The sequence below is a fragment of the Odocoileus virginianus genome, unplaced genomic scaffold (genome assembly GCF_023699985.2).
Source record: "Odocoileus virginianus isolate 20LAN1187 ecotype Illinois unplaced genomic scaffold, Ovbor_1.2 Unplaced_Scaffold_3, whole genome shotgun sequence".
Classification (NCBI taxonomy): Eukaryota; Metazoa; Chordata; class Mammalia; order Artiodactyla; family Cervidae; genus Odocoileus; species Odocoileus virginianus.
The window spans coordinates 688971-714877 of NW_027224265.1; the positions used below are offsets into that span (position 1 = coordinate 688971).

Consider the following 25907-nt stretch of genomic DNA (forward strand, 5'->3'; position numbering starts at 1 on the left):
TGTCTCTGCGGCTAGGAACGTTTCCGTGGTATCAGAGATCGAGCGAATGCCCAACCCACCATGCAATGGTTTCAGTTGTGCAGTACTTTTCTTGGAAACGGTGTCCCCAGAGTAGGGTGTCTTGTTTCTTCAAGGGTCTTTTCAAAAAGACTGTTATCTGTAAGTAAGAAAAGCTATGCCGAGTACCGGCCATGAAAGAAAAAGCAGGTCTGCAGTCAAAGGGTTCTTGGGCGATGGTCGTGCATTTCAATTTTTAAGTGGAAAATGTGTTAGTAGATGTAACGCAGCAGTGCAGGTCCATCAAACCAGTCCCCCTACTTTGTAGGTGGCAGCGACAAGGCCGCCTGCCTCCACTTTCCACGATTTCTGAAAGGCGCTCACTCAGTTAACGGAGGTGGGGGCGGAGGGGCGGCCGCAGGGCAGGGAGCCGCGGGCGCCAGGCCGCCGCCCAGGGTGTGGCGCCGGGCTCGGCGCCCGGGAGGGCCGGGGCGGGGCTGCGCGAACCGCCGCCGACGCGTCAGTCGCCCGCCCCGCCCCTCGCGCCGGCCCCGCCGCCCGGGCGCAGTCACCCCTCTGCGGCCACCGGCTCCAGGAACAGCACCGGGCGGGGCGCGCGACGGTCCCCGCCATGTCTGCAGCCATGAGGCAGAGGTTCGACCAGTTCCTTCACCAGAAGAACTGCATGACTGACCTCCTGGCCAAGATCGAGGCCAAGACCGGCGTGAACCGGAGCTTCATCGCGCTCGGTGAGTGCAGGGCGGGTGCCCGCGGGGTCCTGCTCCGCCTGGCCCGGGGGCAGCTGTCTCATCCGCTGCCGGGCAGGCCCGCGGGGACCGCGCGGTCGGTGACAGATGGGGGCGAGCGGCGGGCACCTTCAGGGACGGGACTGGCTGCCTGGACAGACCAGAGCCGGCCGGTGACGGGGCGCCCGGGGCGCGGGGCGCGGGGGCCGCTGGCGCTGACGTGTCTGCCCCGCGGCCGAAAGCCAAGCGCAGTGGCGGAGCGCAGGGCTGGCGCGGAGCGGCGCGGCCCCTGCGGGAGGGCGCGCGGTGCCGGCGGCGGAGCACCCGGTACCCGCCAGGCTCGGGGCCGGGAAGGGATGTTCCCGCGGGAGCGGAGGGGCTGCGGGCCGGCCAGGGAATCCCGACTTCCCTAGACCCTCGGGGAAGGAAAGAAACGGCTCCTCCAGCTGGTGTGCCCTGGAGGGGAGGAGGGGGCCTGCCGGGTGTCCTCAGACCCTGGGCAAAGCCCCGCGAAGGCGCAGGCCCTGCCGCGCTGCGGTTGTTTTTCTCCGTCGCCTAGAACGAGCCAAGCCTTGCGCTGTGGGCGGGGGCTGCGGCTGAAGTGTGCCACCCGACCCGCTTCTGTCCTCCTGTCTCCAGGTGTTATCGGGCTGCTGGCTTTGTACCTGGTGTTCGGCTATGGAGCCTCTCTCCTCTGCAACCTGATAGGATTTGGTTACCCAGCCTACGTCTCGTAAGTGACTCCCCCTGCAACTGTCTCTTCCTCTCCTTCACTCCCCTTCCCCCATCCAGAGCTGTCCTAGTTACCGCACATCCCCATTTTCCTGGGAGAGTAGTCAAAGGACCAGAGAGGAGTAACTCACCGCTTAAGGTTACACATTTCAGAGCCTTAACTTGACCTCTGATCTCCTGATGGCTAGCCAAAATGTATGTTTCATCAGCTTATAGTGGCGGGGTGTGTGCCTTCTAACAGCTCCACAAATGAAAGGTAGAACAAAGTGGACCTTTACTTTTGGGGAGATCTTTCCGGTACAGAGAGTGGATTATTGTTGTTTTAGTTGCTAAGTCATGTCTGGTTCTTTGCAACCCCATGGACTGTAGCCCGCCACCCTGTTCTGTCTTTGGGTTTCTCCAGGCAAGAATACTGGAGTGGGTTGCCATTTCCTTCTCGAGGGGATCTTCCCCTACCAGGGATGGAACCCACCTCTCCTGCATTGGCAGGCAAATTCTTTACCACTGAGCCTCCAGGGAAACTCCCACAGAGAGTAGATTCCTTCTCCCTAATAATTATTTAAATGTGCATTTCACCTTATATTTATGTACATAGTAAAACCCCATCAATTAGAGCTTCGTTAATTCAGATTTACTCTACAGTATGTTTAACTTAAAAATATTGTCCAATTACATTTTTTCCCATTCATTGAAATAGGAATTATTCTTCCCTTCAAATGAATTTTGTTTGACTCTACAGCTGTTCCTGAGAAGTCTGGTGGGTTTTACTTTCATTGAGTTGGTTGTCTCTACAACTTTCCTCAACCATAGGGATAAAAATAGAGGAAAAAAATTTCAGCTGGAAGACTAAGACACCAATAATACATGATTACACCTTTGTCTATCATAGACCAGGCTAGAATTTAATATGTGACTAGAAAGTGGAAATATGTTTTAGGAAAATGTTAGTTCTGACTTGAACAGTTAAATCGAAATTATCTATGTAGTAGTTACTGAATTAGTCAGGCACAGACACTTAGTGGCTCCAGAAAATCTAGCTACAGATAGGCTACTACTTGGATTTGAATTTGGAGATCCTCCCCAGCATTGGAGAAGGAAATGGCAACCCACTCCAGTGTTCTTGCCTGGAGAATCCTGTGGACAGAGGAGCCTGGTGGGCTGCCGTCTATGGGGTCGCACAGAGTCGGACATGACTGAAGCGACTTAGCAGTGTCAGCAGCAGCCCCAGCATTATCTGCTAAAGTACCATACATATTGTTTGTGTATGCCAAATGATTCTGAAGACTGACCAGAAAAACTGGATTGACTTTCAGATCAATGAAAAAGTTATCTCCTGTGCATGCTCAGTCGAGTCCTGCTCTTTGTGACCCCATGGACTGTAGCCTGCCAGCCTCCTCTATCCATGGGATTTTTCCAGGCAAGAATACTGGAAAGGTTTTCCCTTTCTTCCTCCAGGGGATCTTCCCAACTCAGGGACCAAATGCTTGTCTCTGGGGAACCCTTTTGTGAGGTTTTTTAAAGCTGTTTTAAAAAAACAGTTTTTAAACTAGCAGAGACTATGGTTCTTTAAAAATACCGCAGAGCTTAAAAAATATTTTCTCCACATCAGTGCCATTTGATGCATAATCTTGTGAGAACCATAACCTTGTCTATTGGTGCGATTAGATCACTGGTATGGGCCTTAGAAAAGTAAAAATCTGTTTCTGAGTAGGGTGTGTAGATCTGTGTATGTGGAAGTGGATGTGACTAAAGGTAAACAGCTTGGACAAGCTTTTCCTTGACCTGCTGGATTAATTCTAGCAGGAGCCATTTTTAAAGTCATATTTTAAAGTAATTTCAAGTGAGTCAATTTCAGTTTATCATTTGTTTGAAGTCATTTTTTTAATTCATTTTCTACATAGTCCATTGAGTATTACTGGCTGTTTTTATTTAGAAGAAGCTAAATGTTCCTGTTTATTGCTAGGAATTCTTTGAAATGGTAGACATGATCATATTTCTGAGGTAAGTGGGCTTTATATATTTTAGAATTTCTCTATTCATCAAGTAGACACTTTATTTCCTTTTCTATGTGAGTACTCTGAAGCAAAGTGACTTTCGTGGTACATTTTAACAGGAATGATGAGTATTAGAAATCTAATAAAGGGGTTTTAATGACTTAAATAAAAATTCAGGGAATAATTGATGAGTACCTACGTCTGTTAGTATTTATTCATAGGATGTTTCCTTTTGGTAGACCCAACTCTTACTTTTAAAATGAACATTGCTGTTCAGTCACTAAATCGTGTATGACTCTTTGTGACCCCGTGGACTGCAGCACGTCAGGCCTCCCTGTCCTTCACTATCTTGCAGAATTTGCTCAAAATCATGTTCATTGAGTCGATGATGCCCTCCAGCTATCTCATCCTCTGTCGTCCCCTTCTCCTCCTGCCCTCAATCTTTCCCAGCATCAGGGTCTTTTCCAATGAGTCAGCTCTTTGCATCAGGTGGCCAAAGTATTGGAGCTTCAGCTTTAGCATCAGTCCTTCCAATGAATATTCAGGGTTGATTTCCTTTAGGATTGACTGGTTTGATCTCCTTGCTGTCCAAGGGACTCTCATTTAAAATGAAGACAGGATTCTGTATCATTAAGTGAAGGTTGGTCTCTGTGGATGCTTAGAATTTTCCCTAAAACAGTGCTTCTCAGCCTTGACTGCTGACTGGAAGTATCTGAGGAGCCTTAAAAATTACTGATTCCTGGGCCCTCTCCCCGAAGATTATGATGTAATTACTCTCAGGTGCAACCTGGGTTTTGGAATTTTTAAAGGGTCTCATTTTTAAAGGTCATGCTGAGAAGCCCTGGTATACAGCAGCAGCATAGCTTGTGCTTATTATACTTGAAAAGGGGGATCGAAGGGGTGGAAGGCAGGCCTGCAGACCCTGGGGAGGGTCTAGAGGCCCACCTGGCCTCTGCTTTGTGAAAGAGATCAAGGAGACATGGGATTGTATGCACAATAAAGCCTATAGACCCCCCAGTTAGGAAACTTTTCAGGCAATCACTGTTACATTAGCCTAATCAAGTCCATTCATTGCTGAACCAATGTGACGGTATAATTGTCAGAAAGAAAGTCCTTGAAAATGGTGCTATTAGTAGCACCTAAATTAAGATGTGATCTGTCATCTCTCTAATTGTTCTTGTCTGTTGGAATTCTTGCCGGCCAGAGTGGTTTTCTTTTTAAAAATACAGGTTCATCTAGTAATAATAAGCAAACAACAAATGCTATCCATGCGTCATGGCAGCATCTCAGATACACAGAGACTAAGGCTGACATACTCCCCATCTGTGCACGGATAGACTACAGAGTACACTGCAATAAATAGTAAAATAGTGACCGAGTGGTGCGTCCTCCACAGAGCACCCACAGGGAGCTGTGGGAGAGGTTAACAGGGGAGACCCCTGGAGATACTCATCTGAGCTACTATTGGAGTTAAGGTACCATTGGATGGATGGGAAGGTGCCAGCCGAGAGCAGACCCTGGGGGAGGAAAGTGTGTGCCAGGCCCTGGAGGCACTGGTGCGCTGGGAGCTCTGAGAGGGAAGGGGGCGAAGGAGGGCCAGAGGGGGCGGGTGTCGTCAGGCTCCGCTACTGGCTGACACATCCAGCGTGCACTTTATTTCCGGTAGTTGTGAGGAATTTGCATGTTTTCTGACTGCCTTGGATGGGTTTGAAATAAGAGGTGACATGTGAAGATTTACATTCTTAAGGTCATCTGGCTGCTGTGATCTCTGGAAGGAACTGGTGATCCCACCAAACTGTTGCTAATCCCGTTCTTTCTCACCTTTCTGTGTTCACTCCTGCCGCTTCATCTCCTTGGGCCATCAGATTGTGCTATTTAATGGTCCCTGTTGGGTGGCCAACAATGGTCAAGCTTGGTTGACCAAGAGGCTGCAGGGTGCAGAAATAAGATTTGGGAAAGCTTATCTGTCTTCCCAGCTTTTCTCTTGACGCACTACCTTGGGAAATCAGTGGGTGGGGCTGAGGTGTCCTGGCCAGACAGCTGGAGGCCTGGCCAGCCCTCCAGGCAGCGGAACCAGCTTGTTATCAGGAGGCCACTTCCTACTGGTTAGTCTTATTTTCTGTGCAGATAATTTCCCTTTGAGAGCAGGACCTTTATCCTCTTCCTCTATGTTTCCAGACTTTTTGGCCATCCTGTATAGGCAGTTTGAAATGTCATCCCAGCCTTCTCATTATCAGGAGCTGTTGACAGAAAGACTTTAATCTCCCTACTTCCTTCTATTACTGATAAGAGAAAGCAGAGTACTGGATAATCATAGGAAACTTTATTACCACAGTGGACCTGCCCCTCCCTCCAGTTTTTGCTGAGATAGAAGTCTCATGCAACCCTTTTAAAGTATACAGATTTAGCAGTTAGTATATTTATAAAGTTTTGCAACCATCACCACTACCTATTTCTAGAAGTGTTCATCACCCCAAAAGTAAACCCTGTACCTCTTAGCAGTCATCCCTCATTTCTTCTACACTCCAGTCCTCAGAAATCACCTCCTGCTTTCTGTATGGATTTGCCTGTTCTGGACATTTCATACAAACTGAATTATATCTTATGTGGCTGTTTGTTTATGGCGTGGCTCTGCATTTATTAACAAGTCTTTCTGAGAGACCTCTCAGGTGTGTATACTATGCTGCAGCATCACAAAGTTTGAGCTGATACCCAAGATAACCTCCTCCCAGTGGTCCTAGAATGTGGTGGCTGTTCTTGACTCTGCTTTTTTATTCAAGTGGAATAGGTGGGAAAGCCTAATGGCTTTGTTTTCTGTTTTTATCTTTGCCCTGAAGATAAGGGAAAGGAGGAGGGCTTGCTTTCTGTCCAACCCAGCAACCTTTTTGTTTGAAATTCTATTAAAACATCTATTATTTTCCTCTTTTTTATTTCATCTTTTTGTTAAGGACCTTCCTGGGACTATCAGAGTTGGGCCTTAGCGATCAAATGGGTAGTCTGATCATCAACGCTTTTCAAAAGATCCAGGGACAGAGAGAGTTTAGAAGGTTTTTCCATCGTCACACAGAGGCTAGGTTTGGTCTGGAGCCCTCAGTTAACTGCACAGGAATGTGAAAGCACACTCAGGCATATTTTAGCACTGTGCTTGAGAAGATGATAGATGCTCTGAGTCCAGCATTTTAATGTCTATATTTAATCTAATGCTTGGCAACATTTTTCAAATCTCATACCCACTTTGATGATGTGTCATTTTATTTTCTGTGTGTCCTCACCAGCCCGTTTTAAGCTTTTGCTGTCAGTATAAGGAGTGTTACTGCTTTTATCTCTTTGTGGGGCTGTTGAATAACTGTGTGGCACTTGATTTAATAAACACTTAAATATCTCCATTTAAGTGCTTTACAAATATAGCTCATTTAATCTTCATGACAGCCCTGTGATGTAAGTATTACGATTATTCCTATTTTACAGATGGGGAAACAGAAACAAAAGTAATTTGACTGTGGTCTCACTACAGTAGATGGTGAAACTGATAGGGAGTCTGGCCCCAGAGTCCATGTTTTAAACTTCTGTTACATTGCTTCCCATATGGCTCTCTAAGTGTCCCACAGATGCCAAAACTTTCCATAGGGATTTGATATAACTTTTTCTTTATCCATTCGACACTATCAATGCAAATACATCAACTTCATGCAGTATGTTTTCAAGGTACCACGGTTCCAAATCATATCTGCACACACAGTAATTTGCAGTGCTTTGTAAATGTGGATTAGAGTATATTACTACCAAGTTCTTTCTCTTGTTCAATGTGATGTAGCGCTGATATGGCAGCACTATACGTCATTATCTGCAGAGACCTCTTTTTAAACTGCACACCCAGATGGCATGCTGCATCAGTTCTCCTAAGCACATGTGGCTTGCCTTCAGTTCTTTATCAGAGGCAGCACATCTCAGGGAGGGGAGATGTTTGGGGATGATCTGCATGAAGTCTTATCCCTCTCCATCAGAATGCAGACAGACTGAAAACCACATTCACAGAAAACTAGCCAATCTGATCACATGGACCACAGCCTTGTCTAGCTCAATGAAACTATGAGCCATGCCCTGTAGGGCCACCCAAGATGGACAGGTCATGGTGGAGAGGTCTGACAGAATGTGGTCCACTGGAGAAGGGAATGGCAAACCACTTCAGTATTCCTGCCTTGAGAACCCCATGGACAGTATGAGAAAGCAAAATGATAGGATACTGAAAGGGGAACTTCCCAGGTCGGTAGGTGCCCAATATGCTACTGGAGATCAGTGGAGAAATAACTTCAGAAAGAATGAAGAGATAGAGCCAAAGCAAAAACAACACCCAGTTGTGGATGTGACTGGTGATAGAAGCAAGGTCCGATGCTGTAAAGAGCAATATTGCATAGGAACCTGGAATGTTAGGTCCATGAATCAAGGCAAATTGGAAGTGGTCAAACAGGAGATGGCAAGAGTGAACATCGACATTTTAGGAATCAGTGAACTAAAATGGACTGGAATGGGTGAATTTAACTCAGATGACCATTATTATATCTACTACTGTGGGCAAGAATCCCTTAGAAGAAATGGAGTAGCCATCATAGTCAACAAAAGAGTCCGAAATGGAGTACTTGGATGCAATCTCAAAAATGGCAGAATGATCTCTGTTCGTTTGCAAGGCAAACCATTCAATATCATGGTAATCCAAATCTATGTCCAACCAGTAATGCTGAAGAAGCTAAAGTTGAATGGTTCTAAGAAGACCTACAAGAACTAACACCCCAAAAAGATGTCCTTTTCATTATTAGGGGACTGGAATGCAAAAGTAGGAAGTCAAGAAATATCTGGAGTAACAGACAAATTTGGCCTTGGAGTACAGAATGAAGCAGGGCAAAGGCTAATAGAGTTTTGCCAAGAGAATGCACTGGTCATAGCAAACACCCTCTTCCAACAACACAAGAGAAGACTCTACACATGGACATCACCAGATGGTCAACACTGAAATTGGATTGATTATATTCTTTGCAGCCAAAGATAGAGAAGCTCTATACAGTCAGCAAAAACAAGCCCGGGAGCTGACTGTGGCTCAGATTGTGAACTCCTTATTGCTGAATTCAGGCTTAAATTGAAGAAAGTGGGGAAAACCACTAGACCATTCAAGTATGACCTAAATCAAATCCCTAATGGTGATACAGTGGAAGTGAGAAATAGATTTAAGGGACAGATCTGATAGACAGAGTGCCTGATGAACTATGGACAGAGGTTTGTGACATTGTACAGGAGATAGCGATCAAGACTATCCCCAAAGGAAAAAAAAATGCAAAAAAGCAAAATAGCTGTCTGAGGAGGCTTACAAATAGCTGTGAAAAGAAGAGAAGCAAAAAGCAAAGGAGAAAAGGAAAGATACACCCATTTGAATGCAGAGTTTCAAAGAATAGCAAGAAGAGATAAGAAAGCCTTCCTCAGCAATCAATGCAAAGAAACAGGAAAACAATAGAATGGGAAAGACTAGAGATCTCTTCAAGAAAATTAGAGATACCAAGGGAACATTTCATTCAAAGATGGGCTCAATAAAGGACAGAAATGGTATGGACCTAACAGAAGCAGAAGATATTAAGAAGAGGTGGCAAGAATACACAGAAGAACTGTACAGAAAAGATCTTCATGACCCAGGTAATCATGATGTGATCACTCACCCAGAGTCAGACATCCTGGAATGTGAAGTCAAGTGGGCCTTAGGAAGCATCACTACAAACAAAGCTAGTGAAGCTGATGGAATTCCAGTTGAGCTATTTCAAATCCTCAAAGATGATGCTGTGAAAGTGTTGCACTCAGTATGCCAGCACATTTGGAAAATTCAGCAGTGGCCACAGTACTGGAAAAGGTCAGTTTTCATTTCAGTCCCTAAGAAAGGCAATGCCAAAGAATGCTCAAAGTAAAGCATAATTGCACTCATCTGACATGCTAGTAAAGTAATGCTCAAAATTCTCCAAGCCAGGCTTCAACAGTATGAACCATGAACTTCCAGATGTTCAATCTGGATTTAGAAAAGGCAGAGGAACCAGATATCAAATTGCCAACATCCACTGGATCATTGAAAAAGCAAGAGAGTTCCAGAAAAACATCTACTTCTGCTTTATCAACTATGCCAAAGCCTTTGACTGTGTGGATCACAATAAACTGTGGAAAATTCTGAAAGAAATGGGAATACCAGACCACCTGACCTGCCTCTTGAGAAATCTGTATGCAGGTCTGGAAGCAACAGAACTGGACATAGAACAACAGACTGTTTCCAAACAGGAAAAGGAGTACGTCAAGGCTGTATATTGTCACCCTGCTTATTTAACTTATATGCAGAGTTCATCATGAAAAACGCTGGGCTGGAGGAAGTGCAAGCTGGAATCAAGATTGCTTGAAGAAATATCAATAACCTCTGATATGCAGATGACACCACTCTTATGGCAGAAAGTGAAGAAGAGCTTTTAGCCTCTTGATGAATGTGAAAGAAGACAGTGAAAAAGTTGGCTTAAAGCTCAACATTCGGAAAACTAAGATCATGGCATCCAGTCCCATCACTTCATGGCAAATGGGGAAACAGTGGAAACAGTGTCAGTCTTTATTTTTTTGGCTCCAAAATCACTGCAGATGGTGATTGCAGCCATGAAATTAAAAGCTGCTTACTCCTTGGAAGGAAAGTTATGACCAACCTAGATAGCATATTAAAAAGCAGAGACATTACTTTGCCAACAAAGGTCCATCTAGTCAAGGCTATGGTTTTTCCAATGGTCATGTATGGATGTGAGAGTCTGGACTATAAAGAAAACTGAGCACCGAAGAATTGATGCTTTTGAACTGTGGTGTTGGAGAAGACTCTTGAGAGTCCCTTGGACTGCAAGGAGATCCAACCAGTCCATCCTAAAGGAAATCAGTCCTGAATATTCATTGGAAGGACTGATGTTGAAGCTGAAATTCCAATCCTTTGGCCACCTGATGCGAAGAGCTTTCTCATTTGAAAAGACCCTGATACTGTGAAAGATTGAAAGTGGGAGTAGAAGGGGACGACAGAGGATGAGATGGTTGGATAACATCACTGACTCAGTGGACATGAGGTTGAGTAAATCTGGGAGTTGTTGATGGCAGGCAGGCCTGGCGAGCTGCAGTCCATGGGGTGCAAAGAAAGTGAACTGAAATATGTGAAGTCTGATCGGGAAAGGGGATGGTGAAGAGGAATACTTGAAGGAAACACAGTCAGAATAACTACAAGAGTTGTACTACAATCAATCACAAGTGAAATCTATAGCATTTTAGCAGACAGTGCACAGCAGATAACATGAGGAAAGGTGGGCTAAAAAGGGTTGAAATCTAGTTAGTTACAGTCTGCAATGGCAGACTCCTGAACAGAGGTTCACTACCCAGAGGGGAGTTTAGGAAGTTTGCCCTGGTGTGACTGACAGTTCTGAATTACTTTCTGTCTCAGGAGAGCAAGTCTTCTGAATCAGAGCTAGGCTTCCCTAAATGGTGCTGGAGGATGTGTATTTGTGGTTTTCTCATAGACTTATTAAGGGATGTGTTTATTTTCTTGTTTTTTTTTTTTAATAGAACTTGTAATTATCTTTTTTCTTTTACATTCATGAGCACTTGGGAGCAGACATATTTTCCATTCAGCTGCTTATGTCCCCATTACACCCGCTTTTCTCTCTGCAACTGTGTGTTCCTTGTTAGGAGAGCTGCAGGGCAGGCGGCGCATGCCCACACTTTCCTTCTCTGGCCTACTGGGTACTTGGACCAAAAATACAACTGACAGTCTGTAAATGTTGCCTTAAGAACCACTGAGGTCGTAAAATTTATGTTTGCCAGCTGTTTGCTGGTTGTTTTCACTTTGTATTACGGTTAGTATACTGAACTATTTTAAGATGAAGGAGTTATGGAGAAAACTGTAACACCAATAAATTATCCTTATAGCCACCTGCGAATATTTTGTAGATAATTACAGCCAGTATTTTGGTTATGTTTTTGTTTTTTTCCTTTCGCCTGTGTCATAGAGAAAAGAAAGTTTTGAGGAGCAAATAAGATGAATGATTTGAATGATTTATTCATAATGTAGTTTCTGGGCTCTGAAGCAGTTGTGAAGGGAGACCTCATTCCAGACTCTGTTCTGGAGTGTTCCCTGTGAACTTTAATGAACTGTTTTTTGTTCTCTTCATGGAGGCCCTGGAGATAAGATCTATTTGTTCTTCTGAGCTCCCTTCCTCTTCCCCCTGTCCCAGAGCTTTCTTTTTTTAGGACTTTGAATGAGGACTCCATTTTTCAACTTAATATCCTCGAATAGTATTTAAAACAATTATAGGGACTTTGCTGAGGCTAAAAGGCTAAGACTCCACACTCCCAATTCGGGGCGCCCAGATACATTTCCTAGACAGGGAACTAGATGCCACATGCCATGACTAAAAGATCCTGCATGCTATAACTAAAGATCGAAGCTCCCCTGTGCCACTCTTAAGAGCCAGGACAGCCAAATAGATTAAAATAATATTAAAAAAATTAAATACAAATATTTATGGGACACTTTAAGATATTTAATGCCTATCAGTAATATTAGCAGGTAATCAATTTTGAGAATAAATCAGTACAACAGAAGTTTAAAAACAGTTTCAAAAATTGGTAATGAAATTACTTTTCTAGCAGTTGAAATATAAGCAGGGGCTGCAGAAACCTATGCTGACTTCATTCTAACACTCCACTGGGAGTGGAGCTGACATCTGTCCCTCTCACACGGCCACTATATATATCCTACAATTTCTGTTGGTTGTGGCCAGGTGATCTAGTGAAGGGATCACTTACATGGCAGAGGTAACTCTAGATTGCTCTCTACTTCCTGATGTGGCCCTCTTTCGTCTGGTGAAGGTCAGTTCGGGTTGTTCCTGCACAGGTTGTAAGGGTGTGTGAAGGTAAGTTAAATTTTCCAATACATACCTGACATAGATATTGTGTTTACAGAGCCATCAGTTTTCTCACCAGAGGGTTGTCCCAGTAGAATTTGCATCTGCTGGTGTTTTCTGTTCATTTATTGAAGTATAGCTGGTTTACATAGCTGTGTTAGTTTCTGGTGTACAGAAGGTGATTCAGTTTTACATATATATATTCTTTCCATTATGGTTTATTACAAAATACCGAATATAATTCCCGGTGCCGTATAGTAGGACCTGGTTGTTTGCATCTGCTATTTTATTGCTTCGGGCATTCATCTTTTAATATTGCCTATTGAATAGTCTAATACTTTCTGTTTTGAATTATAAAATGTTAGCTAGAAGAGGTCTTAGAGGTCAAGCTGCTGGAACTGTAGCTACCTTTAACATATTTGGAAACCAGGGTGACAAAATCAAGTTTTACGACTTAGTTCACAAGTCTGTTGAGGCAAAGTCAGGTGTAGGGATAAGGGTATCTGAATCCCCTGGCCTGCCCACTGCCAGCATTCCTCATGCTTTATATTCAACCATTACTGGCATTTCCATTTTGCATTAAAAAGTAATGGACAGTTGGCAGATATGATCACCATAAATAAATACCAAAATATTTGACCACTAAAAGACTGCTTTTGGCTTTTTTGTATTTCAACTTCCATTAGAGTTGCTTTATAGAGTCATCTTAATATACCTGCAAATTTAGCTTACATTATATTAAGCATTTCATTAAGTTGGTCATTTTATACTGTAGGGGAACACTGTTAAAAACTAAAGGAGCATGGTTTATTTTTTCGCTGTTCTTGTATAGTCATCTTAGAAGATAGTTTCTACATGTTTAAGAAGCAGATTTGCAGCTAGTGACTGTATCCTTCTTTTGGGTAACGAAGAGGATTGGGTATGATGTAAACAGTAAAGAAGTAAATTGTTCCTTTACTTTGCTTCTTTACTTTTAGTTTTTTCCCTTTGTTTGTCTCATTCTCTGTTGGTGTTCTCTCTTATTTTGAAAGTATACCTACTCTGCAGCAAAAAACAAGTACTTTTCTGAGTGTCCATAGCTTCTGATCTTTATTTCCATGAAGAAAAATCTCTTCTTTACTGGCATGGAAATAAAAGAAGTACTGTTCATGTCTTAAAATGTGGGTTTCTTTCCTTCTAATTTGATGCATTGTATGTGTGAAATAATATATGAAACGGCAGACTCCTAAAGAGAGGTAATAGGAAACAGGAAAAACATTGTGAGCTGTCAGGAATCCCTCCTTCACGTTCTCTGATAAACTCTGGCATAGGAGTGCCAGAAGCACCCCTATGCATAGTGATCACAGTGTCTGTCTGCTGTGTCAGAAAGGATTAACATTCTGGTCCATATTCTTCTTACTCATGCTCCAGATAATATACCATAAACTCTGGAATATTTGTTTTTAAATGTAACTTACCACATTTGAAATAGAACAAAGCAAATGGACCAGAAGTAGATTCCTTTCTGTTCCTTACCAACAGCACATCTCAAAGCTTTTTATTGTTATAGGCCTTTTTCATGAATTTTTTTTTTTTTTTAATGTCCTGCCAGTCTGGAAATATAATCAACTTATTAAAATTAAAATCCTATTGATGAGTACAACTGGTTTCAGTAGTAAGGCCAATGCTCTGAAGACATTTAATATTAATACTTAATTTTACATCATTTGGCTAGTTTGAACTATAGTGACTAAGTTACGTGTGAACCACATACAGTCTGCATAGTTTGTGTATACTGCAGTTTCTTTCGTGTGAGTGATCAGAAGCATATATAATGCACCTGATAATTACTAGTTGAATTAACCCTTGGGAATAGATTAGCTTTTATAACATTTCAATTTTCTCTATGTAGAAGGAGGGGACAATTTAAGTTAAACACTAACAAAATCAACATTTTCAGTTCAGTTCGGTTCAGTTCACTCCCTCAGTCGTGTCCGACTCTTTGCGACCCCGTGAATCACAGCACGCCAGGCCTTGCTGTCCATCACCAAATCAACATTTTAGGAACTGCTTAATTAAGTGTGGTTACTTTTAATTAACATACAGGTGAAAATTGACTTAATCATAGTCATGGTTCTCTTACTCATGTCATTGAACTTAAATGATTAAGGAAAAACCTCTCAAGTAGTATTTTAACTTATTTTTTCTACTTATTGTTTTTTGTTTCTTATTTTTTCCTGTTCTTAGATAGCAGCAGCTTAAGACATCATTGTTCTAAGGAACAATAAGATAAAATAAGGTTTTGTTTTCCAAATTATAAATATGTGTTATGGCTAGGGGTTTTCTTCTGTTTTGGTACAGTAGTATACTTGTTCCTAAGCCCTGGGCATAATTTTAACTAACAGTTTTTAAATATTAAATCTACTTTTTACTTTGTTTTGCTTCCATTGCGATTTCTAGTTTCTCCTAACTCATTCATTGGATCTTTCCCAAGCACACCTGTGCTGCTTATTTAAGAACGGAACGGTCATTTGACTGTTTTTGATTTTCTGTCCTGGAGCGTCACTGTTTTGGCCTCAGAGCTTCAGTACAGTGTCATGCATGGTCAGTGCTCCACATATGCTTGCATTTGAACAGGTCTGTCACTGATAGTCATGGTGGATTACCTAGACAGGGCCTCTCTGGCCATCTTACCATCAAGAATTGAGTGGAGGGAAGTAAGTGGTTTGGTTTGGTTTGTACTGATGGTAAAGAATCTTATGTATTTTTTCATTGCCTTTTTATCTTAAGAAAATTTACAACTAAGAAGATTAAGCCAGACAGTCTTATTCCTTGTTAGAAGTTACCTTTACAGTAGCTCATTTGAAATATAGGACATAGGAATAAATAATTGCAAAATGGCTTAACTAGCTTTTTGTATTTGTCATCTATATTATGCTTCCCCTTCATTGTAGACATATGCGTATATAATACTAAATATAATGTACACACAGCTTATACTCCATACTATTGTAGAAAATGGACATTTTTAATTTAATGACTTGAATGTATTGAAATACCCATTAACCAGGGCTAAACTTTGAGTCTGAAAAAGTTATTGTAGTGTAAAAAATGCTTAACTTTCAGGGGCTTCCTGGATAGCTCAAACAGTGAAGGATCTGCCTGCAGTGTGGGAGACCTGGGTTCAGCCCCTGGGTCAGGAAGATCCCCTGGAGAAGGGCATGGCAACCCACTCCGGTATTCTTGCCTGGAGAATCCCATGGACAGAGGAGCCTGGTGGGCTACAGTCCATGTGGTTGCAAAGAGTTGGGCACAACTGAGTGACTTTCAATTTCACATCAACTGTCTTTAGTTTACATGATTTCTTTCTAATGAAGTACTTAGGGAATTTACAGTTTACTTATGTCTGTGGGTCAGGGAATTCTCTGAATGTTGACTCTTAATTTGGAGGGAGAAAATGCTGATAGACCATATCTACTCGAACTTTGTTTTTTTTACATCTGTTTAATGCTATACTTTGGCTGGTTTTGGTTCATGATCTTGCCTTTAGAAAGCAGCAGCAAAGAAACAGATGATTCAACAACGTGGAGGCAGCCAGTGCAGTCGCCGGGGCTGGGTAGTCTGGGTGAGGGTGGCCAGGGGTTACGTCTCTGCCAGTGCCAGTTCAATACCAGTGTCAAGACTTTTGGCCAGTCTCCATGTAGACTTGAAAAGTGTGACCTGCAAATAGGACTTTTGGATTTCACCCAACCCTTTACTTTCTGTAGCATTTTGGATTTGGAGAGTGAAGTACAATTAAAATCCATGAGTAATTCTCTAATCTCCTCTTTCCTGTATTAACAATGCTAGTAATCCTTTATGCTCTACTTAGCCAGAAGGACTGGAGTGTTCTTATTGCTCTCTTTTCTTTTTAATCCTTTGCCTCCTATGATAATAATAAAATTATCACATATTATAATTACTACCTAGTAAAGTAATATTTCTGAGTGCTTACCCTGTTTAAGTGCTTAACATGTATTAACTAAGTTAATCTTCATAGCAACACAATGAGGTTTATCATCCCTACTTGACAGATGAGCATACTAAGGCCCAGAAAAACTTGCCCAAGGTCATGTACCTAGTAAGTGGTAGGACCAGGATACAAAGCTATAACCCAAGAATAGTAAAATAATGTAAAGCCAGGTGAGCATTGGGAAGAAATGAAGGGGAAAGCCTGGCTGTTTCATAATTCAGTGTAATTAACCATCTTTTGATAGTTTGCTTTGTACAGTAGGAAATTCAGTTCAGTTTAGTTTGGTTGCTCAGTTGTGTCTGACTCTCCGCAACTGCACCAACTCCCGGAGTTTATTCAAACTCATCTCCATTGAGTTAGTGATCCCATCCAACCATCTCATCCTCTGTCCACCCTTCTCCTCCAGCCTTCAATCTTTCCCAGCATCAGGGTATTTTCCAATGAGTCAGTTCTGGCATCAGTGGCCAAAGTATTGGAGTTTCAGCTTTAACATCAGTCCTTCCAGTGAATATTCAGGACTGATTTCCTTTAGGATGGACTGGTTGGATCTCCTTGCAGTCCAAGGGACTCTCAAGAGTCTTCTCCAACACCACAGTTCAAAAGCATCAGTTCTTCAGTGCTCAGCCTTCTTTATGGTCCAACTCTCACATCCATACATGACTACTGGAAAAACCATAGCTTTGACTATACAGACCTTTGTCGACAATGTCTCTGCTTTGTAATTCATTGACTTCACATTCCAGGATGTCTGGCTGTAGGTGAGTGATCACACCATTGTGATTATCTGGGTCATGAAGATCTTTTTTGTATAATTCTTCTGTGTATTCTTGCCACCTCTCCTTAATATCTTCTGCTTTTGTTAGGTCCATACCCTTTCTGTCCTTTGTTGAGCCTATCTTTGCATGAAATGTTCCCTTGGTATCTCTGATTTTCTTGAAGAGATCTCTAGTCTTTTCCATTCTATTATTTTCCTCTGTTTCTTTGCATTGATCACTGAGGAAGGCTTTCTTATCTCTCCTTGCTGTTCTTTGAAACTCTGCATTCAAATGGGTATATCTTTCCTTTTCTCCTTTGTTTTTGGCTTCTCTTCTTTTCACAGCTATTTGTAAGGCCTCCCCAGGCAACTATTTTGCCATTTTGTGTTTCTTTTTCTAGGAAATTAGAATGAGGAGGAAATTAGAATGATTCAGTTCATATGATGGGTGGTGTAACTTTCTTTTCTCCCTCTGTGTCATTCTGTGTATTGTGAGAAAAAGTGTCTTTTCGCTCAGTTGTGTCCGACTCTTTTGTGACCCCACGGACTGTAGCCCGCCAGACTCCTCTGTGCATGGAATTCTCCAGGCAAGAATACTGGAGTGGGTAGTCATTCCCTTCTCCAAGGGGATATTCCTGACCCAGGGATCAAGCCTGTGTCTCCTTCAAGAAGGCAGATTCTTTACTGTCTGAACCATCTGTGTGGGTTGAAGGACTTTAAATGCCCTAAAACACAACAGATTGTGTCTGATCATTTTTAGGGAAGTTGGTTTGTTAGAAAATCATGAGCAGTTTTCCCAAGAGAGAAATTAAATGAATGTGTCTGCTGTTCACGTCAGTGTTTCTTTTAACAAGGCCCTAAAGAGACCTAGTCTCATAGGAGACTAGTTATATAAAGTCTGGTACCCTGTGTTTTTCCCCCCATATAGAAATATTTGTCCTCACTTTTCTTATGAAAAACAGTACATGCTGTGTATGTAGAACTAATGCTCTTTGCTATACACCTGAAACTAACACAGCATTGTAAGTCAGTTATAGAAAAAATTTTTAAAAATAGTAGATGATAGAAGATGCTCACAAATACAAAGAGTAAACTCGTTGTTACTAGTGAAGAGAGGGGAGGGGGTAGGGGCACTATAGGGCTAGGTGATTAAGAGGTACAGCTGTTCAGTATAAAATAAGCTACCTGAATATATTGTACAATGCCAAATATAGCCAATATTTTATAATAACTATAAATGGAATATAACCTTTAAAAACTGTGATTATACTGTACACCTGTAACTTGTACACCAATCGTGCTTCAATTTAAAAAAGATAGTACATGCTCATTGAAAGATTTTAAAACAACAAAATTCTACAATCCCAATACTCAGGGCTAACTGTATTCAACTTGAAAAAATATTTCTGAATGCCATTCTTGGTCTATAAACACATACAGATAGTTTTCTTTTAAATACAAAATTAGTAATCTCTTTTTGACACTCAGCCCTATATCTTGAACATCTCTCTCTGTTAAGGAATATCCTTTTAAAGGCTTCAGAAATATTTCACTGTATGAATATACCCAAATTTATTTAAACAGTCCATCCTGCCCTTAAAATGTATAAACACACGTTTCTATAATCTCTTCTATAATCTTTGAGTTGAAAGTCATTTTAATATCACTCTTTCCTCTCTGAGGTTCATTTAATTTTGTGTCCATAAAATGTAGAACTTCAACTAGAGCTTGAAGACATCTTCCCATTCAACAGCCTACAATTTCTAACCCTGCTCAGTGAATTTTTAGAACTGCTTGCCAACCATCTTCCCCACCGCAGGCCCGTCTCCTGCTCAGCCAGGCCTTGCTTCCTTTTGCTGCCTGTGTGAGGGAGGTGAAGCTATGCCCTTGAACTGTGCCCTTGGAGCAGGAGGCACACCTCTGAGTTTAGGTGGCCGTGACCGTGGGCAGAGAGCGGGCCAGGACTGTGCTGCTCGGGGAGTAGTTCTGAGCCCACGGGCCCTGCTGGCGTCTGCCGTTCGAGGGTGGCATGGCCCAGGGCCCTGAGAGCACGGGAGAACTGCTGCCAGCTGCTGGGGCGACAGTCCCCAAGTCCCTCTAGGATCGAGATTTTCTCCTCTCTTGGCTTCTCACTCGTTGCTGGAAAGGGGTCACCTGCCATCTGGCCATAGCTTTTTGAAACTGATTCAGTCATTTTGCTTTTCTGTCTTAGAAATGATATGACCAAGTCGTACTGAAAGTGGATCTTGGAGCTGGTGGTTCTGAAACTTAGCTGTGTGTTAGAATCACCTGCATAAGTTTCTAAAAGCACACACCTGTGTATGCGGGAGAGCTTGAGCCACCAGGTCTGAAGGACCCGGTGTATATATATTTTTATATATTTATACACTGTATTTTATATATTTATACACTATAAAATAGAGTGTATATATTTTTAACAGTTCCTGAGGTGAACGTGGATCGTCATCCAGGTCTGAGAACTGGTGGACTAGGGCAGCAACTCGGAACAGCATGCCGCTCACTTCTAACGGTCCTCCACCTCAAGGAAGCAGGGTGAATGGCCTTTCAGGAATCTGGATGTTGAGACTCTGACCTTTCCCCCTGTTAGTCTGCTCTGTGCCCAAGTTGATCTCTCTAAGCCTTGACTTTCTCCAATAGAGGACTCTGGTCCCTTCCAAAAGTCAGATTATGAATTTTTCTGTATCTGTATGAACGAAACAAACATTTACTAACTTCCCACTTAGTACCAGACACTTTGCTAAGTGCTGTGCAAGCGGGCAGTGAGTAGTTCTCCCAACTAGGAAAACAGCTCGGGATAGAGAAGCAGACTCAGGCTTTGCAGGAGCACACCTCTGGGGCCCCTGCCAATGTGATTTTCCTTCCCTAAACCTCAGTCTCTTTCTCTCAAAAATGAGAATAACATTACCTGTTACATAGGCTGTTCTGAAGATTCAATTAAATAATTATTAAGTTCCTATCCTTCCCATTCTTTATCTTTGCCTCTTTGGCTAAAGACCAAAAACTACAAATGGCCTAAGGATAGAGTTGCATCTTAGGATTTCTTGAATCCTGTATGTTGCCTGAAAGGTTGATATATCTTCATTCTGATATGAGTTAAAATACTGTTTAGCAAATGTAAATAAAAGGCAGCAGAGTGGTCAAAGATGCAAAGGGCCCAGTTCCAAAGGCTTCTTCATATCAACAAGCAATTCTCAGATAATGCAGAGAATCCAAGTGTGTGTCCTGAGTCGTGTCCGACTCTTCGTGACCCCATGAACTGTAGCCTGCCAAGCTGCGCTGTCCGTGAAATTTTCCAGGTAAGAGTACTGGAATGGGTTGCCATTTCCTACTCCAGGGAATCTTCCTCACCCAGGGATCCAACCTGCATCTCTTGCATCTCCTGTATTGGCAGGTGGTTTCTTTACCACTGTACCTGGGAAGCCCGAGAGTCCAAGAGTTCAACTCGATTCTGACACTGTATACCCAGAGACAGAATCAAATTACAAAGCTAAAAGGCTCAGTCCAACAAGACCTCCTCACACTTGAAGCACCTGTAACAAGCCCCGGTTCTTAGTCTCTGCTTCTGACCAACTGGCTGTCAACCAGTGGTTCCCGAGTCCCCAAAAAAAAAAAAAAAAATGGGCAGAAGACCTAAACAGACATTTCTCCAAAGAAGACATACAGATGGCCAATAGGCACATGAAAAGATGCTCAACATGCTAATTATTAGAGAACATGCAAATCAAAACTACAATGAGGTACCACCTCACACTGGTCAGAATGGCCATCGTTAAAAAGTCTACAGGGCTTGCCTGGTAGTCCAATAGTTAAGAATCTGCTTGCAATGCAAGGGACACTGGTTTGATTCCTGGTCCGGGAAGATCCCACATGCCACAGAGCAACTAAGCCCATGTGCCACAACTGCTGAGCCTGTGCTCTGGAGCCCATGCGCTGCAGCTGCTGGGCCCATGCGCTGCGACTACTGAAGCCTGGAGCCTGCTCTGCAACGAGAGAAACCGCTGCAATGAGAAGCCTGTGCACCACACTGAAGAGTAGACCCTGCCAGCTGCAACTAGAGAGAGCCCAGGTAAAGCAAGGAAGACCCACCACAGCCTAAGTAAATAAGTACATCAACATACAAATCTGATAAAAAGAAAAAGTCTTACAGTGTTGGTGGGAATGGAAATTGGTGTAGCCACTGTGGAGAAACAGTATGGAGATTCCTTAAAAAACTAAAAATAGAGTTGCCATGTGATCCAGAAATCCCACTTTTAGGCATTTGTCTAGATAAAACTCTAACTGGAAAAGATATACGTGTCCAATATTTATAGCAGCATTATTTACAGTAGCCAAGACATGGAAGCAACCTAAATGTCCATCAACAGGTGAATGGATAAAGAAGATATGATCCATATATGCAATATAATATAGCTCAGCCATAAAATAAAAGAATGAAATGATGCCCTTTGCAGCAACATAGATGAACTTAGAGATGATCATACTAAGTGAAGTCAGACAGAGAAAGATAAATACCATATGATAACACTCTTTGTGGAATTTAAAATATAATACAAATGAACTTATAAACAGACTCACAGAGAACAGACTTGTGGTTGCCAAGGGTAGGGGGTAGGGGGTAGGGGTAATTAGATTGAATTAGGAATTTGGGATTAGCAAATACAAACTGTTATGGATAAACAGCAAGGTCCTACTGTATCACACAGGGGACTGTATTCAATATCTTGCAATAAACTATCTGTATAATGGGGCTTCCCTCGTAACTCAGTTGGTAAAGAATCCACCTGCAATGCAGAAGACCCAGGTTCGATTCCTGGGTTGAGAAGATCTGGAGAAGGGATAGGCTACCCACTCCAGTATTCTTGGGCTCCCCTGGTGGCTCAGCTGGTAAAGAATCTGCCTGCAATGTGGGAGACCTGGGTTCGATCCCTGGGTTGGGAAGATCCCCTGGAGAAGGGAAAGGCTGCCCACTCCAGTATTCTGGCCTGGAGAATTCCATGGACTGTATAGTCCATGGGGTTGCAAAGAGTTGGACACGACTGTCAATCTCTCAATATAATATCTATCATATCCATCAATGTATAGAAAAATACACACACACACACACACACACACACATTATATATAACTGAGTCACTTTGCTGTACACCAGAAAGGAACACAACATTGTAAATCAACTCTGCTTCAGTAAAAACAGTAATAATGACATAGAATGGAACTAAAAATATCAGTGGTTTCACAAATGCTTGTTGCCCCTTTGTCCAGGGTGAGATGTATAAGAAACAGGTTTTTATCGTACTTAGCGATTATTAAAAGTCCACTTAAATGTGGGTAGATAAGCCACGCGTGCTTGTGCTGCATCGCTCCGGTCCTGTCTGACTCTGCGCAACCCGATGGACTAGCCTGTCAGGGTCCTCTGTCTATGGGACCCTCCAGGCAAGAATACTGGAGTGGGGTGCCATGCCTTCCTCCAGGGGATCTTCCCCAGATAAACTTTATTCTATACCAAATAAAGCATAGCAGGAATAAGAAAACCTTCCCTGTAACGGATGTACATTTGTTAGCTCTTTGGTTCACATGCTTGCCTACTTTCTCCTTTGACTTCCTGTTGTATCATCTAGTTTCTACCCGAGGAACGCTAAAACACAGACACAGTCTACATGTGACAAGCCATTATTTTATAATTAGCTCTCTTCAATTTATTTTATGATTCTGTATTTACTCTTGACGTTCAAAACAGCATTCACTTCATCACTCTCTCCTTGCCTTTTCCTCATGTCATTAGCAGTCATTTCAGTCAGCTGTAATTTTTCCCCACTTGGTCATTTTCTTAAAACACTTATGTAGGCAGGCACACATACACCCATGGCTGCTTCTGATTAATTCAGAGGCTTTCTTAGGGGATGATTCAGCATGATTCATCAGACTGTTTCTTTTGGCGAACCCCTGTTACCAAGTAGCCAGTGTATTTTCAGTAGTTAACTCATTGCATAAGCTAAACAAGATTCAGATTTCTTCTAGTTTACTGATGCAGATCAGTTCAGTTATGATAAGTATCCAGACATGTCAGGACAGGATAAAAAATTATGGAATTGGGTCTTAGAATGAAGAGATTTTTAGGACTAGAAGGAAATTCCTGTGATTCAGAAGTAAAAGAAGGTTATTTTACATTTAGTTCTCTTCATTTACAGAATGAATTTTGTTTTAGCAGTAGTTGATACTGAGAAAGTCCTAGTGTTAACTGATATGGGGAGGAAAGTTCACCGCCTGAGCATCACGTGACGATAGTCAGAACCAACTGGACACCGTGTTAGTTTTTGCCTGTTTGTTACGAAGTATGTTATGAACTCTGGAAAGCGTTCTGGAACTATGTTTCCCAAGATATTGTTCATGGAAATGCCTGCTCACTCATGATGTACTTCAGTTAAAGTGCATGAGAACTGAAGTACATGAGTGAGTTCTTGATATATCCCTAGTGGCAGGACCCCACTTGAAAATGGGGACTTCTCTAGTTTCCAGTCATTAGTGCTATTTCCTGGAGCTGTGGTGGAGGCTCAGGCAAGGTGGAGACCCATGGGTCAACTGGTGCTGGCATCTCTGGTGACCAGAAGACTGGTAACAGGTAGTTATAATAGCTTGTCTTGGTATTTCTACTTTGCTGTCTGCTTTCTTGTTACACTTAAGCATCTACTGTCATGGTACATATATTGCCTGAGTTTTTCAGTTGGTATTGGAGGGCAGCGTGCAAGTATAATGATCGAAATTGTCTCACTGAGATCTTACTACATAAGACACTTGCTTTTGCATTGCCTTTCAGAATTAAAGCCATAGAAAGCCCCAACAAAGAAGATGATACCCAGTGGCTGACCTACTGGGTGGTATATGGTGTCTTCAGCCTTGTTGAATTCTTCTCCGACCTCTTCCTGTCCTGGTTCCCCTTCTACTACATGCTGAAGGTACGTGGCCTTTTCCGGAACTGCCGTGTTCTCTTCCATCTGTGTTTTTGCTTTGCTCCCTACCACTAAAATAAACTCGATCTCAGGACCTGTGTACAAGGAGTAGGAACAGATGCTTGAATGTTAGACATCTCTGGCTCTGCCTCAGATTATGTAAACAGGAAGAAAGAACTCAACATAGCTAACTATTTTGTGTATTACCTCGGAAATAGCCAAAGCAATTAGGTCTGTAATATGTGTTTGATGATAGTGAAACATGGAAATACTGTGGTAGCACAAGCATTGCTCTTTGCCAAAATCCTATTGTCTGTGTTTGATGCATAAGCATTGCAGATTTCACCAATCCATCAATTATTCACAGTTGTGTGCTGGAGTCTTTATATCTGGACAAAAAATACTCATTTCTTATATAGGTTTGGAAAAAGAAGATGTGAAATTGGCTGAGGAAGTCATTTTAATAACTCTGACAGGTCCGTTAGTCTGGCATCAGCCCTGCCACACCTGTGCTTGGCAGAGGAGTCACTTTAATTACAACTATGTGAGGAAAAGCAGTAGGAAGTTGAACTTTTTCCTAATGGGACCTGTATCAACTCTGGACTTGCATCAGAGGCAAATGACAATGAAGAAGTTCACACCTTTTAATGGAGTGGTTGATTCTTTTTCTCTAAATGGGACAAGCTTTCTTTAGTTGCTCCCTGGGATGTCTTCTATGGAAGAGGCCCTGCTTCCCATTAACTTCAGAGGATGTAAATAGTGCCTCAGGTTCACTGAGCCAGACTTCCCAAGCTGAGAGGGAAGTTCAGCTCTTATGAATTATGAGTTCTCTTCTTTCCCTTCATACTCTTTAAGTATTTGTTTTAGTAGGAGTTACAAGTGAAAAAGTTTAAAGACTCAAGAGTACACATGAACTTACACAAGAAATAGTTTGAGTTACACATGAAATAGTTTAAAGACTCAAGTAATTCTCTAAGAATTTTGAAGATTCTGCATTCCTGCCCCCTATATTGCCTCTCTTAAAAGTTATTTTAGTTTCCCTCGAATCTAATTGTTTCCTTTGTATATTTAGACCTGTTTTGAGTGTCCTTGTTATTTTAACTTGTCCTAAATATCTACATTTCTGTTTACTTTCTTTTTAGACTTTTCTTTTCTTCCTAAAATTTGTTCTTTTATATATATATATATATATATATATATATATATAATTAATTTTTTATTGAAGGATAATTGCTTTATAGAATTTTGCTGTTTTCTGTCAAACCTCAACATGAATCAGCCACAGGTACACACATGTCCCCTCCCTTTTGAACCTCCCTCCCATCTCCCTCCCCACCCCACCCTCTAGGTTGATACAGAGCCCCTGTTTGTGTTTCCTGAGCCACACAGCAAATTCCTGTTGGCTGTCTATTTTACATATGGTGATGTAAGTTTCCATGTTACTCTTTCCATACATCTCACCCTCTCCTCCCCTCTCCCGTGTCCATAAGTCTGTTTTCAGTGTCTGTTTCTCTGTTGTTGCCCTATAGATAAATTATTCAATACCATTTTTCTAGATTCTGTATATATGTGCTCAGTTCAGATCAGTTCAGTCGTTTGGTTGTGTCCGACTTTTTGCGACCCCATGAACTGCAGCACACCAGACCTCCCTGTCCATCACCAACTCTTAGAGTCCACCCAAACCCATGTCTATTGAGTTGGTGATGCCATCCAACCATCTCATCCTCTGTCATCCCTTCTCCTCCTGCCCTCAATCTTTCCCAGCATCAGGGGTCTTTTC

The 25907-nt window shown here is 42.3% G+C and overlaps 1 protein-coding gene across 1 annotated transcript in view; it reads left to right on the forward strand.

The window, feature by feature from the left end:
* Positions 1-439: 439 nt before the first annotated feature.
* Positions 440-25907, forward strand: part of REEP5 (receptor accessory protein 5) — a 43247-nt gene continuing 17779 nt past the window's right edge. Inside the window, exons 1-3 of the mRNA XM_070462332.1 lie at positions 440-746; positions 1383-1476; positions 23995-24133. Coding sequence (XP_070318433.1) covers positions 629-746; positions 1383-1476; positions 23995-24133 — 351 coding nt within the window. The 5' untranslated portion in view covers positions 440-628. The remainder of the gene's footprint in view (positions 747-1382; positions 1477-23994; positions 24134-25907) is intronic.